Source organism: Nuphar pumila, chromosome 11 (genome assembly GCF_984573655.1).
Source record: "Nuphar pumila chromosome 11, dmNupPumi1.hap1.1, whole genome shotgun sequence".
NCBI classification, from domain to species: Eukaryota; Viridiplantae; Streptophyta; class Magnoliopsida; order Nymphaeales; family Nymphaeaceae; genus Nuphar; species Nuphar pumila.
In genome coordinates, this window is record NC_143259.1 from 3900299 (window position 1) to 3917910 (window position 17612).

The 17612-nt window shown below is 38.6% G+C and overlaps 1 protein-coding gene across 1 annotated transcript; it reads right to left on the reverse strand.

Moving 5' to 3' along the window:
• Window positions 1–216: 216 nt before the first annotated feature.
• UMAMIT7 (Nodulin MtN21 /EamA-like transporter family protein) lies at window positions 217–9579 on the reverse strand. Its single transcript, XM_089980779.1, has 7 exons — window positions 9248–9579; window positions 7757–7822; window positions 7457–7573; window positions 7129–7363; window positions 4409–4570; window positions 2616–2767; window positions 217–590 (listed from the first exon to the last, which is right to left on the reverse strand). The coding sequence occupies exons 1-7, from the start codon at window positions 9448–9450 to the stop codon at window positions 455–457; spliced, it is 1071 nt and encodes a 356-aa protein (XP_089836905.1). The 5' UTR covers window positions 9451–9579; the 3' UTR covers window positions 217–454.
• Window positions 9580–17612: the final 8033 nt, after the last annotated feature.

Consider the following 17612-nt stretch of genomic DNA (forward strand, 5'->3'; position numbering starts at 1 on the left):
ATATTTGATACCTTAAGGCTTTCAAGACCAAGAAGGTTGAGAGTTCAACAACCCCTTGCCGTGGAGTTTAACATTATAGGTACTGACTCATGTCTATGGTCAACATAACACCTCTCAGCCCGAAATGGGACTCGCTTGATCTACCACAAAATAAATAATGTGCTGGATATATGCCAAAGCAAACATGTTTACAACCATATCTGATGACCAATGCAAATTTTTTTGTAAATATATTGGATAAAGCAATAACCAATATTTCATTACTTTGTCATTCTTCAAATTTGATTACAATTTTATCATCTTCATATTCAAGTGTAGCCCATTGGTTGTGAACACCATACCATCCATCTAAGTAGGATTTATATTGATAGCAACTACATAAAGCTACAACTAGAACTAGTTATATACACAAAGAGCATCACTCATTCTTTGATAAGATTCCTACATGGGCAATTTAACTCAACAAAGGTTTAGTCTGCTCTTGGCTCTCAAACATATAGTCATCATCTTTAGGAAGAGCATATCCCTCTTTCCTTTTAGCCCACAACACAAAGTAAAGGCCAACAAATATGAGGACCATCCCAGAAAAACTGCAGGCAAACATATTGAATTTACTAACGTCAATGGTCCATGGAAGACAATTACATTATTTATTACTGTTTCAAAGCAGGAAAATTGGTTCATTGCCATGAGATATCAATTGGTTGGATCTTAAACTGAATCTGGCTAAGCTCCAAAAACCATAAAGAAAATAAGGCCAGATTCAAGACTTTATCCATTTTTCACAATATGAAAAACAACCCTAAAGACAGTTTGATTGCATAGACAGAAATGTATAGAACTGGCTTGTCTAGATGTTGTTGATCAATTGTGGAGGTGTCCTCGACAACTCGATTTTTTGTCCCAAGTGTTCCACTTTCTTTTTCTTTTTTTTGCTTTTTTTGTTTTTGCTCTAGGTGTCCCAGACATCAGAGCTCCAAGGGGAGCATGGGAACACCATGGGACACCTAAAAGGTGTCTCACTAAATGCATGAGATGGCATACATGTTTTATATGTTCCATGTGTCCGCCGTTTATGTCAGTCGTCGCATAAAACACCTGTCCCCACAATCAAACACCCCCTAAAGGAACTCATATTCTTGGTTGATCCATCACACTGGACGTATAGGCCTAAGTTTTTTGTTAGATCCAATCCATATTCTCAACAATTGGTTTTTTCAAGTTGGTCCTGGTTTGGATCCAAAACTGACAATTCTGCCGTGGGTTTGGAAGCCAACATGGTGGAATAATGTTATGGTGGGAACCAATCAACACTTGTATGATAAAATAATGAACCATTACATACTTTTTTTTCATAAGTTCCTTAGTCGCTTACAGTGTGGTTTTTACTCAATAAAAGGCCCTGGCTCATAGAATAAAGTTTCCCATTACCAAACACAGTACCATAATCATACTCTAAGCAATGCCATCAATCAATCCCTCACTTTAATCCCCAATTATTGTAAGAAGAAAAAAAATGATTGCTTGACTATATCACATTTTGAGACATGGTTTTGTTATGATAAGCCACATCTAGAACATACATGATCCTTATGTCACGGAAGGTTATTTTGCTATTTTTAATTATATTTTAACAAAAAATATGTATCTTCTTGTCTTATCTTTAAAAAAAAAATTTAGGAGCTCACATCTTGAACTCATGCCACACGTTAAGTCACACACAAAGAAAATGTGAGTGCCAACCCATCTGACAAAACATGTCAATGGCACCATAACAAGCCAAATGAGCATAGCTTGGGCTGTTCATGCTCAGGTTGTTAAAGCTACACCCCTGCTCGCCCGAGCCTGTCACAAGATGTGCTGTTTCCGAACTCGTTACAAGACGAGCCAGGACGAGCTTGACATGTTCGTGCGTACTCGTTTACGTAAATGAGCTGGCTTGTATCTCTGCTTGCCGAGCAATTTCTGAGCTGAGCCGAGTTACACACTATATGAGTCAAGCCAAACGGCCCCAACTTGGATAATGCTATCTTCTACACAACTAAAGGTAGACATCAAAAGTAATTGGCCTTTTTTTCTTGCCCCAAGAGTGGTTGGCGTAGTGGGGTGGGGTGAGGCTTGGCAGTTAGACGGACAGTCGAGGTTCGATTCTCATGGGCGACACACCTCAGACCAAGCCAATGCCTAGCATAGGCCCAAGGGGCAAGGGGCAAGGGGCAAGGGGCAAGGGGCAAGGGGCACAGCCTCGAGTTTTACGCAGCCGGCACAACAGCAGGCTGAGCCAGCACGATCAAGTCTTCGTGTCAGGTATCCTTGGGTTATAAATCCAAAAAAAAAAAAATTGTTTTTTGTTCCTTTGTCAAGATTGGGGGCTCTATCTACTTGTCTGGTAGGAGCAGCTAGTGCACGTCACCTTGTGTTGGACGTTGCAGGTTCAAAACCCAATGATATAGTTGTATAACTGGTAGGGGTCTGCCTAACCCCAGCTTGCGTTTGAAGAAAAAAAAAAAAAAGATGTTCTATCTCTACCATTAATCCGTATAAATGACAAAGCGTACTGACAATCAAGAATTCTTATAGCATAACATGCAAGAATAAGATGTGTTTTCACATACCTTCCCAAGCCTAAAGAGTCTCCCAAGACGAGGGATGAGAGAATGGCAGAGCAAACTGTGCCCACTGGGCTGAACATGGAGACCATGACTGGCCCTCTTTTCTTGACTGACCACCCTTGGATACTGAAGCACACCCCATTCACCAAGCCCCCCTAATGAGAAAACCAAGAGGAAGTAAGATGCTGAGAAGCCAATGTTTTCCCAAGAAAAGAAACCTTTTGGTGAGATTTTCCCTGCATGAGAAAATCCTGATATTGAAAATTTGTGACATTGCCTGGATGGCTCCTACTGGCTGTTTGTCTGTGTCTGACTGGCAATGACCCGAGTCAAATAGACGCAGTAAGACCTCTGAAGGGTCTGAATCCGAGATGGAAATACCCGAACTGTTTTTGGCCTCAAGGCAACAAGCCCTCCAAACTAGAACTGAATAATCCGATTTGATTAGCTAGGAGGAGGATCCATAACCACATTCTGTTGGATCAGATCCAGCCCACCGAAAGCCCAACAAACAAAACTAACCAGGACAATGTGTGATCCTGCTGAGACTCATAGAGCTCCAAGTCCAAACCAGATCAAATCCATATTGTCAGATCCAGTTAGGTTACCATACTAAAGCCAGATTTAGAACAAACATGATTGGTCTATTCAGATCCGGGTCAGAATCAGATTAGTGTTCGGATCCAGACCTGAACCGGATACAATCTGAAACATTTTACGTTTTCCACATGAGAGTGAATCGATCTTACCAATTTTCAACAGGTCCAGTACCACCGGACTCATATCATAACCAGATTTGAGACTGTTGAGTTCCGAGTTGGGCCCAAATCCATTACAGACCCACTCTTCAAACAAAATTGGATACCGAATTGGGTCATTCATGATGTGACCTACTTTCCTCCTTATTATAGTTCTCCATATGTGACTAGGGATGACAGTGGACCAGGGTGGGGAACAAGGTCTCCATGCCCGCCCCATCTCAAAATCTGGACCTCTATCCCCGCACGGGTTTCCCGTGCCTCCATCCCCATTTCATGTCCTCCATCCCCAGTCCAAACGAGGCGAGGCGAGGTGGGGCGGGGCCCCTTTCCCCTAGGTCCATTGTCATCCCTAAAGAAAGATTGGGGCGGGGCAAGGCGGGGCAGAGATCGGGATGGGGCAGGAGAAAGTGTAAGTCCATCCCCGGGTTCTGATTTTAACCTCCATCTCTGTTTCATGTCCTCCATCCCCGGCCCAAACGGGGCGAGGCCCCATTTCCCCCCAGTCCACTGCCATCCCTATATGTGACCCGCTAAAGCTCACATAAAGACAAACAAAAACTAGAGCAAAATAAACGAAGCCCCAAAGGGGTTTGGCATAGGGGGATGAGGCTTAGGCCACTAGGCTAGAGTCTAGATGGGTGATCTCGGTTCAAATCTCACAGGCATCACCCCCATTTGCAAGCCGAAGCAAGGTGTCTTCCCAAGAGCGAGGGGTGTGCCCACCGAGTTTTATGCTATTGGAACAATGACCTTAAGTATAACAGGCTAAGTCACCAACGAGGGCTGGCAGGAGCAGTTAGTGCACGTCACCTTGTGTTGGGACGTTGCAAGTTGGAACCCCAAATGGTATGGTTGTATAACTTGTAGGGATCGGGCTAACCCCAGCTTTCTATGTCGAAAAAAGTATTACAGGCCAAGTCCAGTGTGACTAGGTCTTAGATGAGTGTGGTTTCTCAGTTCATTAAAAAAAAAAGCAAAAAAAAAAAAAATGGAAGCATGAAAGTTTAATAAGGGGAGAGTTTTAAATTGTAGTACCAGTATAGCAAGGACAGTGAGGTATTTGAGGCTGAGTGTTGATGGACCAATGTCGATCCGGTGCTCCTGGATCAGCTGGAGAACTGTTGTGAAGATTGAGCCCATTAGCGATGTTATGACAGTTAGAGATAAAGGAGCTGGGTATTGCATCAGAGTCGCAGCCTGCACCCAAAAAATATTGGATATTTCAGTGAGAAGCTTTGATCATAGCATCATATAGTGACAAAAGTTCAAAATGGCAAAATAGAGCCATCGTTTTTCTCGTTAGAAAATGAGAATTTTTAAATTTTTCATTTTTGACAAAATATGACAAAATTTAATAAAAAAGAATTTTTGATAAAAGAAAAAAATCTTAAAAAACAGAAAAAAAAAATTAGCTTCTCTCGATATTTACATATTTATCGTCTAGGCAATTTATTACTTTTTTTTTTGCTATATTTTGAAAAAGTCACCGATATTTTTTACTGCCAATAAAGCTGAGTCATGCTTAAAATTTAAAAAGTCTTGTTATTGTTTATGAAATAAATAATTTAGTCGTTAGGAAGTAAATTCGTAGCCCTTGACAAACCACCATTGAGTAGGAGTTTGCAAAATTAGGGTGGGAAATTTTTCATAGAAAAAATTTTCTCAACCGACTTCCTTCAAAAAAAACTTTCTCAACTGACAAAGTTGACCCATTCTGACATGGAAAAACATTCTCTCATTTACACACTAGAAGTTTTCGTACAAATTAAGTGACTACTTTCATAGTAAGTGTTAGGGTTTGCAAAACATGCTTTTTTTTATCACATTTTCTAAGGTACTTGAAAGCTTATCATTCTTTGAGAAAGAAATTTCCCCTGCTTCTCTCTTTGATTTCTTAAATGATCATCAACTGCAGTAATTGCAAAAATAAGAACACAAGTGTTGACTGCCGCACAGAAAATTGCAATATAGAACTCCCTGGGGTCGAGGGATAAGCCCTCTGAATTTTAGGTTGACAGGACAGCGACCGTAAGGCTGAGCCAGTGCAGCTAGGTCTCTGCGCCTCGGGTGGTTTCTCCGGGGTAAAGTTGCAATATAAAAGAAGAAAATTTAGACACATTGAGATCAAAGCTAATTCTGAAAAACAAGATAAAGTTTTGAATTGGGTCTATGTCACAGGGACTCGGCAAAATGGGTGCCGCACCCGCATCGATGCGATGTGGGAGCACGTGCAGGTGCAGCGTTCGGTGCAATCAACCCGACCTTGGGTGCGGTCAATTCACCCAGGGTCATTTGTGGCTTTTTTTAAACTTTAAAAAAAATCGCTCGATAAATGTGATGTCGAGGGGAGGATTAGGGCAAATTTTTGCCCTAATCCTCCCTTACTCTCGTCCCGACCTCTCCTCCTGAAGCCTCCGTCGGACCTCGACACCGTTGTTGATCGCTCTGTCGGACCTCTCCTCACTCTCCTCCCCTCCTCTCCTCTTTGACTCCCTCTGCTTTCCTTCTCTCCTCTTTGACCCCTCCCCTGCACAAAGAGGGCGCAGGGAGGGGGCTCGGCCCCTCCACTGCCAACAGAGAGTGTAGGGAGGGGGCTCGGCCCCTCCCTTGCACAAAGAGGGAAGACAGGGAGGGGGCTCGGGCCCTCCCCTGCACACAGAGAGCGCAGGGAGGGGGCTCGGCCCCTCCCCTGCACAAAGAGGGAAAACAGGGAGGGGGCTTGACCCCTCCCTTTGCTGCTATGTGGGCTTTCGGATATTCGGTATCTGTTGGCTCAGGTGGGGAGTCGAAACAGCTCTCCTTCCTGTACTGATATTTTCAATGTCGGAATCAACGGATGACGCTTCGCAGTTGCGCGGCCTTCGGGTGACGTTTACGAGGGATGCTACTTGGTTGATCCTGCCAATAGTTGTATGCTTGTCTCAAAGATTAAGCAATGCATGTTTAAGTATGAACTAATTCAAACTGTGAAACTGTGAATGGCTCATTAAATCAATTATAGTTTGTTTGATGGTACCTAATAAGCGTAGTAAAGCTAGAGCTAATAGTCTTGTAGAATAGAATTGTAGATTGTTAATTTGATTTATTGCATGCATGATGAATTGATTTGATGATATTGTGATAATTGTTTTTTATTTCATTAGAGTTAATGTTGTTATAAAACTTAAAAATTATATATATATTGCCCGCACCCCGCACCCAAGGTTTTTGAAAGTGCCACACCCCCGCACCCATGTGACATAGATTTAGGTATGTTCCAATTTTGGACAAAAGCACCTAACCCAGATGAATTTACTAGAAAGATAACCACATAGGACCACAAAGAAACATTACATGCACCAATGACAATGTTGGCGCTACAGACTTTTAGACAATCCTACAGTAAAGAATGTCAAAAATCAACCAAATGCTGTGAGTGCTACAAAATACAATGAAAAGATGACCTATTTGAGAGGAAAATTTTGGTTTGATAGTGATACATGGAAGCTTGACCCTACAGGTTTTTGTCCCTGTTAAAGTACCAATATTTTTCTGTTAGTTCTAGAACAGCCACTGTGGCTACATGAAACAATGAAGACTTTCAGGACTTGCACATAAAAGCAGATTTGTACAAACCAATGGGACAAATCCACCAAACCTTTACAAGTTGAGAAGAGAGGAAGAATCCAAAACAAAGTTCTCGTGGCAAGCTCATGCTGCTCATCACAAACTATAAAAAGAAAAAAAAATGCATACAAATTTCACACTTTATATACCTGTAGGATAATGATGCAAGAGAGCACAAAGACTGCAACAAGTAGATACATGCAACCGACCAGCCTGTCTTGGTTGGGCATGTTAGCTGCTGACACATTTGCCTGAAGGGTGAGCACGTGTGGGTCCACTGGGATCCCCTGCAAGAAACTCATGGCCATTGCGCCACCCAAGCAAATCAGGGTCCCCATAATCTTGGCCCAACTATACTTGCATCTCAAATCAACCTTCTCCAATCTGCATCATACAGTAAGTAAAGCACCATTCTTGTTATTATTTTTAAAATAAACACTAAAATAAAACACATATATATATATAGAGAGAGATTACCTAATAAACCAAGCAATTAGAAAGACGAGGCCAGGAGCCAAATTGGGCATGGCAGAAGCAATAGCAGGGGAGGTTTCCTTGATGCCCATCAACATGAGTGCTTGAAATGCAGTAACACTTGAGAAAAAGATGCCAAAGTTAATAACAAATTCTTCAAATTTTCTCAGTTTCTGGTAAGCATTTATAAAAATTATTAGACTATGCGGACAAAAACAGAGAATTACAGAGAAGTTCAAAATATTATTTGGTCTATTTTAGTTTATGACAAAAAAAAAAGATTTGCAGCGATGTGTTACTCACCCACCAAGGGCAAGGAAGAAAAATTGGATTAGCAGCCTCAGGCTTAACTTGGATGGTCTCTTGCCTCTGTCATACAAAAGAATACAGATACAAGAAATTAACCATCAAATACTTTCTTTTGCCCAAAATAATAGCTGAAAATAAAAAAGAGAAATACGACTATTCTAGTAAATACTCGCACCTACATACGTTTCATCAAAATTCAAAAAGCATGCAAGTGGTTTATGAAGAAACTGAGGAGAAAGAAAAAGATGGCTACTTTTTTCACAGAAAAATATAAAGCAAAACCTGGTTTATGATTTGGATGCACCAAGAGGAAAAAGAGAAACACAGACTAATGGGAAATTCAGAAAAAATCAAATATTGCAGGTAAATTCATAAACAAGAATACAGATACAAGAAATTAACCATCAAATACTTTCTTTTGCCCAAAATAATAGCTGAAAATAAAAAAGAGAAATACGACTATTCTAGTAAATACTCGCACCTACATACGTTTCATCAAAATTCAAAAAGCATGCAAGTGGTTTATGAAGAAACTGAGGAGAAAGAAAAAGATGACTACTTTTTTCACAGAAAAATATAAAGCAAAACCTGGTTTATGATTTGGATGCACCAAGAGGAAAAAGAGAAATACAGACCAATGGGAAATTCAGAAAAAATCAAATATTGCAGGTAAATTCATAAACAAAAATACAGATACAAGAAATTAACCATCAAATACTTACTTTTGCCCAAAATAATAGATGAAAATAAAAAAGAGAAATACGACTATTCTAGTAAATACTCCCACCTACATCCGTTTCATCAAAATTCAAAAAGCATGCAAGTGGTTTATGAAGAAACTGAGAAGAAAGGAAAAGATGGCTACTTTTTTCACCGAAAATATAAAGCAAAACCTGCTTTATGCTCTGGATGCACCAAGAGGAAAAAGAGAAACACAGACTAAATGGGAATTTCAGAAAAAAATCAAATATTGCAGGTGAATTCATAAACAATCTGTTTTACTTTTTTAAAAGTACTAACAGAAAAACCGAAATAGTAGCATCCAACGCTTATTTGCTACTTCGTCAAAGGAAAAAACCACCTTTTTTTTCACAGAATTCTGTGGAAAACATAAAAACCTAAAAGAAGTATCTCTCTTTTTTTGCCAAAACTAAAAGATAGAAACTTGTAACCATTTCGGCGATGCATCTCTTTTTCTCTTTAAATCGCAGTTTCGGTAGGTGTTTTTAACAACCAAAACATGCACAAAAAAAAAATAAACTTTTAACTAAATATATAAGAAAAAAATTACGCAGGTAAAATTTATACCAAGAAGGAAAAAACAAGGAAAAAAAGATGAAAGATAGCCAACCACCACTTTCATGCCTACGCATGCAGGAAGGGAAAAAAAAGTTAGACATGGAAACTAATTAAACAGAAAAAAACTTTGGGTAAACTAAACAGAATAGGAAAAAAATTGGGGAAATTAAAGAAAAAAATGTGTACCTCTCAATGAAGAATGCAAATGGGGTGAGCAAGATGGCAGTGACAAGGCTTCCAAAGATGACAATGAACAAAGGGTTGAGGCCCGTGGCCAGAAGCTGACCCATGAACACTGTAAACGATCCATAGACCAGTTGGGTAGCGATCAAACCAATGATGATGGACACATCCTCCACAGATTCAATGGAGGACCACACCATTGGCATGGTTTCTTCTTTTGCTTCCTTGTTAGCCTTCTACTCTACTCTGCTTCTCTATCTCCCCTTCTCCTCCCAAATTTGAAACACCACCAACTAATAGTGTTATGGCTCAAATGGTCTCTCTCTCTCTCTCTCTCCTAGTGTTGGTGGGTTGTTTTAGACTCTGACTCGCTCCAAAATGAGAGGGGGAGATATAAAGTCACGCAAGCAAACAGCAATAGTTCAGAACGGAATGCACCTGCTGATAGTTGATTACTCATTTGGCCCTCGTATCTTGATTCATCTTTTTGAGGACCCAATCTTGATAAGATTTCAGAAGTTGCAGATACGGTTGCTTCGGAATCCTACCAGCTGTGCGGGTGTCTTTAACTGGTGGGGCTCGGATGTCGGTGACTCCACCTAGGGTTTACCTTATAACAGGGCGAGGTTCATTAAGTGATCCAGTTCTTCGCAAGGGTTCTTCGTTTTGGTGGTTACGGGGAGGTGGTTGCGAAAGTTGAGGGGATGATTGCCATTTGTAGATGGAGGCTTTTGACTGAATAGTTTGATGTTAGGTGAGAGGAATATTACTAGAGGGTGGGATTGCGTCACTGGTGAAGTAACAACGTTTGGGCATGTAAGGTTGGGGTGGTCGTGTCTTCTAACTCCGAGTTTTTCTTTGCAGGGAGACGGGGCCATTAAGTGACCTGGTTCTCGGTTAAGATTCTTTCATCATAAAAAAATCCATTACGGGGGGTCCCTAGAAATGGTAGGATAGACAACTAGTTTTAGAGCGAGAAATTGCCATTTTTAAGTGTAGGTGGGGATTCACTTGCCCTCATGGGCTCAGCAAAAAAGGATGCAGTCCTTCCACACGGGATGGGTTTCATTCTATGTTGATCCTAGCCGTCCCGCTGAACCATCCGGATGGCTAGGGATAGTTGACATCCAGATGAAAGTGTGGACAAATCCTAGCCGTTGATTGGATTGCTAGGATTGAATGTAAGATGGAACCCATACTATGTCAAAGGACTGGATCCATACTCCATTAAGCCTGGTTAGGTGGGTTGGCTAAAGGTGTTATTATATTAAGCGTACTTACAATTTTCCTATTTAAAAAAAGAAAAGGGCGTACCTATAATTTGCTTTGGCTCATACGCTATGCCATCTCCCATCTTCATAACCCTCTAATCAACTTTTGATTAAATCTGACCTCACAATTATGACCCACAATTTTTCAAAGTAAAAATGATAAAAAAAAGTATTATTTTACCGGGTGATATACAATATTGCACAAACTATCGTGGTATAAAACTCATGAGTCATACTATGAAACTTTGGGAGAAGGTGATTGAGTCTAGGTTGAGGAAGGTTGTCATGATATCGGAGAATCAATTTGGTTTTATGCCTGGAAGATCAACTATGGAAGCTATACATCTTCTTAGACAACTTATTGAAAGATATAGAAAGAGGAACAAAGATTTGCATATGGTTTTTATTGATTTAGAGAAGGCATACGATAGAGTACCTAGGGACGTTCTCTGGTGGACAATGATGAAGAAAGGTGTTTCTCTCAAGTACATTAGTATAATTAAAGATATGTATGAAGGAGTAGTAACCAATGTCCGCACTTGTGGAGGGGTGACAACTGATTTTCCGATAACGGTTGGGTTACATCAAGGATCTGCTTTAAGCCCTTTCCTATTTGCGATAGTGATGGATGAGCTTACGAGATCAATTCAAGAAAATGTACCGTGGTGTATGTTGTTTGCTGATGATATTGTTTTGATTGATGAGTCTAGAGCTGGGGTTAATGCTAAGTTAGAATTATGGAGACAGACATTGGAAGCTAGAGGTTTTAAGTTGAGTAAGAGTAAGACTGAATATATGGAATGTCGGTTTAGTAAGCAACGAAGTAGTGATGGGAGTGTAGTGAAGCTTGGTGAGCAAGATATACCGGTGAATGATTATTTCAAATATTTGGGATCCATCATTCAAAAGTATGGAGAAATTGATGGAGATGTAAATCATAGGATAAAGGTTGGGTGGATGAAATGGAAAAGTGCTACTGGAGTGTTGTGCGATCGTAGAATGCCATTGCGGTTGAAGGAAAAGTTTTATAGGACGACTATTAGACCCGCTTTACTATATGGTACAGAATGTTGGGCTGCCAAGAGACATCATATTCAAAAAATGAGTGTAGCTGAGATGCGGATGCTTAGATGGATGTGTGGAAATACAATAAAAGATAAGATTCGGAACGAAGAGATACGTAAGAAGGTAGGTGTTGCACCCATTGAAAATAAGATGCGAGAGAATCGTTTACGGTGGTTTGGACATATTCGGCGAAGGCCTAATGATGCTCCAGTTAGAAGGTTGGAGAAATGAAAAAATATATTAGTTAAAAGAGGTCGGGGTAGGCCTAGGAAGACTTGGATGGAGATGATAGGAAAGGATATGAATGCTTTGAACCTCACCGAGGACATGGCGTTGGATAGAAATGATTGGAGGAAAAGGATTCATGTGGAAGACCCAAAATGAATTTCTTTTTTGGTTCATATCGCTGACCCCAATTGTTTTGGGATGAAAGCGTAGTTGTTGTTGTTGTTGTTGTTGTTGTTGGTTCATGTAGTTTTCATAGGGTATGGTTTTTCTTATAGTAGACCTGGTTTCAAACCCGATATCATACCCAAAAATTTAATCCAAGTTTGGTTTCACCTGGGTCCAACCAAACCCGACCCGTTGACACCCCTAATGACAGGTTGTTTATAAAATTTTCCAATGAGTGCAGGGGATATGCCATTTTTCGATATGTTGTAAAGGGTCCTTTCCACTGTGCAGAGGCATTTATTAATTTTTAAACAAAGTGAGGGTAACTTGGAACTTTCATTTTTTTTTTTATTGGGGCCAGTGGCTTACATGGGCTGGACCACACCCTATCAATTGCCGTGCCTTCTTAACTGAGAAACTATTGCTTCTCATGGACACTCACACGTCATGGAACAACGCAGATAGTGATATGCTGCTATCGACTCTACCCAACCTGAGCTGGTAAACAAACCGAGAATCTGGTGGCTCCGCTCGGTTCAGCTCACTGAAGCTCGCTCGTGGTCGTCAAGTTAGCTCGGTGAGGCGAGCCACGAGCTGCTCGTATAGTGTCACCGAGCCAAGCATGAACAATGGGTGTTTTTCTTGGTCCGGCTTGTTTAGGCTGCTTTAGTTGAGCTTTAAAGGATTTATGTCTGATACATGTAAAAATACATATTGAACGAGCCAGCTCATCTGGCTCGGACTTGTATATATGAGCTCAAGCTCGGCTTGCCTCGCACGAGCCAGATGAGCTGAGCTGAACAATGGCTTGCTGTAAAGGACCCCATTGTTGGGTTAGTTCGGCTCGTTTACTAGCCCTAGCTGTGAACATGTACCTGCACTTGGATTTCAGTGCAAGTGGCCAGATCGATCATCAGGATGATATGAAGTGGCAAGTGAAGACTGGGACTGGACTTACCTAATCGGTTGAATATCGGCCATTTTTTTTCAATCTCCCAATTTTATTGTGAGATTTTAAAAAACTATTTAATCCCAATAAAAACATGATATTTTCATAATATCGCTTATTTTGAAATTATCACAGCAACATTATCTTGTTATCATTGTAATATTTGTATTAGTATATATTTTTATATTTTCTTGAATATTTTTAAGATTAATTATACCAATATTTTCCCCAGAATTTTCTGAGAAACACAAATTTTTTTAATTTATCTCTTATGGTCAGTTCCAAATTAGGGGTGCAAATGGATCAATATGAATTGGATACCCGATCTAAATGTGGCACATTAATTTTGGATAAGATTAGCTCTGACATATGCGTTGAAACGTTTTTATGGATTCGAATTTAGATTTTGGATCAACATTTTCTATGAAATTGGGTTCCTATCGATCAAGATCAACTTTAATTTTTATACATGTAAAACAACCACTTTAGATCCTCCCTTTTTTTAAGCAAATATAGATACTACTTATAAATTTCAGATCTGAATTCAGTTCTACTATATAAAATTTAGTTTGGATCTGGATATGGATTTCAGACTTGATGCTTAAAATGCAGATTCAGACTTCGCTCCATCATCGTCCATATCATGTCCTACCCGTTTGCAAGCCTATTCAAATATGCTTACTGGGTTCATACCATAAATTAATTACCGCTAGGGGCGGCTCAAGATAGAGAAGTTGAGGCCCTAGGCGAAGCCTCCCAATGAGGCCTTAATTTTTTTTCATTGTACATAAAATTTTTATTATTTATGAAAGAGGTTGCACCATTTTTTTTAAATTCTCAATATCCACTGTATTTACTAATTGGGTTCATATATATATATTCATCATACTACACCAAAAAAACATAAAATAGTTTAACAAATATTATCTAAAATCTATATTTCTTGCTTTTAATGATGCAAATGTATTGATTAAATCTTTATGGTCAAGCTTTATCATTATATCTCGTTTAATAGATAACATAGTTAATCCACTAAATCTTTCTTGTAATATAGATGTTCTTAGCGTTGTCATTTATAATTTTTAATATATATATATATATATATATATATATATATATATATATATATATATATATCTAAAAGGAGCTTTTTTAAATGCTTCAAAATTTAATGGTCCACAATGCTTAAAGATTTAACTAATGAGAAATTCATGTCTTTACATCGAAATTACTTAAGGTAAAATGATCTTTTTTCTTTTCCGTGGGGACTAGGAGATTGGATTTTAGCGGTAAAAAAAAATGTCTGATATGAATAACTCAGTTTTTGGTCTCATTCCCTCAATCATTAACAAGAAGCGACACCTGATCACTCTAATGGGACGTGTCTAATTATTTATCTCTTGATTGGGAGCACTAGTTAGAGTATAATTACCAAAAAAAAGCCTACAAACAAATTGAATGTTCAAATGTTGATCGAACGATGTAGATCACATCTATGGAACCTGATTTGATCTAAACAACTTGCATCAATGAAATCCTAAAGAGAGGTACGAAGATAGGGATGGTCTAGAGGATGAGTGAAACCGGACTCGCGTGCCTATCTTGCCAAACCCACAAGCTCTCCAGTAGGTTTTAACCACTTTGGAGTGGGTCAGGTGACAAAGCATCATTCTCTCACAAGAAAAAAAAGGCTCATAGATGTGTGTGTCATTGGAAGCACTAATTGGGGTATCATTATATGCAATTTGACAATCTTTACCTTAGTATCCAGTTTTTTTTAGAAGAAAGCCTTAAAGAAATTCTTCAATTTCATCTGATTCATGTGCTACGACCCCCACCACTTGAGAAGCCTTTAAACCAGAACCCATCTATTTGTTTAGGGCTTTGTTTTGAAGGAGTATCCATCCTTTTTGCTGATTTGTGCATGATAGCTTTAGAAGAGGAGTGTAAAACATGATAATGTCCCAATTGAATACCAATAACGATTCATTTTTCTTTTGGGGGGACATAAGGGGATGGTCATTTTGGCTTTGCAACCACATTTTTTAGAAACGTTTTGCTTTTCTAACTCTCCAGTTGGTTTTTTGAAGTCTTCTTTTCCACATGTGAATTGCCTTCAATATAATATTCCCCTTACTTTCTTTAAAGAATTCATGCGTGTCAAAACCACTGATCATAGCATAGCAATTGTAAAAATTATATTCATTCATTTTAGCTTTGAAATTTCATTCCAATAATAAATTCCTGTTTACATTATGCATTTATATCTTTATCTGAATTCCGTGTGACAATTTGATATATATAGATAGAGAGAGAAGGGTGTAACAGTGGATGCCCATCTGGTCGAATGAGAATAGGACGCGCTTAGTGCATCGACACATAATGCCGAACAGTTTAAGTGTTAAGCCCATATATATATATATATATAGGGCAATACATCTGTGCTAAATATGGCAAGGTGTGTGCTAAATGAATCATTTTATTGAATTTTTAGTGTTTTTTTAGAAATTCTGAGTGTAAAGATGTGTTCAACATTTACTAGAAATCGACACTTTGATCATGCATTTTTGGATGAAAAAAATGGTATTCGGAGCCTTGAAAATTTATGACAATTGTAGGCCGTTAATTTTTGAAACCTTATAAAATCCTATCCATGCATCAGAATCAAATGCTCCAAGAACTGATTCATATAAAAACAAATATGTAGATCACATCTTTACCGTCATAATTTTGAAAATCCCCCGAAAATCCAATAGCATGTTTCAATTAGCACCAATGTATTACCCTATATATATATATATATATACTAGAACATGAGAACTGAAAATATGAGAGCTAATGTGTAAACTGCAATTTTCATGAATTTTATGTTTTTTCTCTTGAATCTAACTGTACGGCTGTGATCTACATGCTTGGATTTATAAGGACCTACTCTTAAATTATCAGATTATGATGCATAAACAAGATTTTTTTAACGGTTTAAAATCAACCCCTCATAATCTTCATGCATATTTAGGTATTCAAAAATAACATTTTTTCATAAAAAATACACTATCCAACAATTGATTCCTAGCAAATTCACCATGCCGAACGCATCTACGTGGCTGGATTTGCAAAAAAGGCATCCATATTTCTAGTTCTCATATTCAAGCCATATATATAATATATATACATACACCCACAAACTTTCAACCACTTCAAACTAAAGAAAAGAAAAAACTTCCTTTCCTTTATTTGTTTCATGATCCAGTTGTTGAACAAACAAAGATATGACAGACCTAACCCATATTGAAATTACAGGTTGCATTTTTTTTTTCATATGAATCCAATATTGTTCCAAGTGGATTGGATATGGACAGGATCATGACAAATCCAAGTTCATATCTGATGTCATAGATCTGAGTCTGATTCTAGATCTGAATGATATCTGATGAGGTAGGGCTTAACCCAGATAAAAAATATACACAGTAAAACTGGATCCAGTAAAAAGGACCGAAAACCAGCTTTTTGCATGTTAGGTATATTTTGCATCGGCACACTTGAAATGTATTGTTTGGTTGTTTCTTCTTCATGAATATCGCTTTCATATCCAAAATAGTTACATGACTGTCAATAGCTTGCTCTTCATCCATTGGTGAAACAAATTCTTCATTTGTATTCAAAGAAACTCACATCTAAGTTCTCGTAATTACCAACATCCTTCCAATGTCTATATTACTGTCAAAAGACATGTCTAACTTCCTTGTCACATTCAAATTAGTAGAACATCGACTTGTATCCATATCTTAGATATTCTTTTACCTAGCAAACAAACATTGAAACAAATATCAATGTTACAGAATGATGGTGCTTTCAAAGAAACTAAAAACTAAGAAGAAACAAAATGCAGTTTCATTCAAGTGAAGCAAGTAAAAAAGATAAAAAGGATGGATTGGCTTTAGAGGCCCTATTTTCCATTTCAAACTCATACAAAAAAAAGGTCACAGAGAGAATGGCTTTTGGGGAAAATGGCCGGACAAATGCTTATCAGGTTTTTAGGATCAAAAGTGATGCTGGTATGGAAAGTTGCTTCTATCTTAGCCAAGCAGTCTCAAGCTCAATTCCCATAGAAGTGCTTTAAAATCAACTTTTAGTAAACAAAATGAAAAATGTAACATCAATGACAATGACAAAAGCAAACAATAACTACAACATCTAAGAGTGTAGAAAACGCTAAATGTGAAGAGAAGTTTCCAATGAACTAAATGTAAAATCTAAACCATAGAAACAGAAAATATTTGCCATCACATAATGGGAACTTTGGGACTGTAGAAATCCATGTAATGTGGTATTTTGCTGTCTCTATTCATTTTCATATTTATTTTGATAAGTGATTTTTCTTCTAAATATGAATCAAAGTTACAAAATATTTATTTTGGGATGGGATTGGGAAGGAAGATGCTACAAGATTTCAGACAAGATTCATATCTGAAAACCAAAATCCTTAGATTTTTTAAAGGCTATAGAGAGAGAGGTCCGCTGCTAGGATCCGTCGATCAGCTGGGCTCCGCTAGCCATGCTCCACTGCGAGTTGGAGAGGGACTGAGAAGCGGAGAGATGAAGGGGAAAGGGGAAGAGAGACAAGGAGGGTAAGAGAGGGAGTGAGAACGAAGAGTGAGAAAGGTTGGGATCCGCCGTTGGGCTCCGTCAG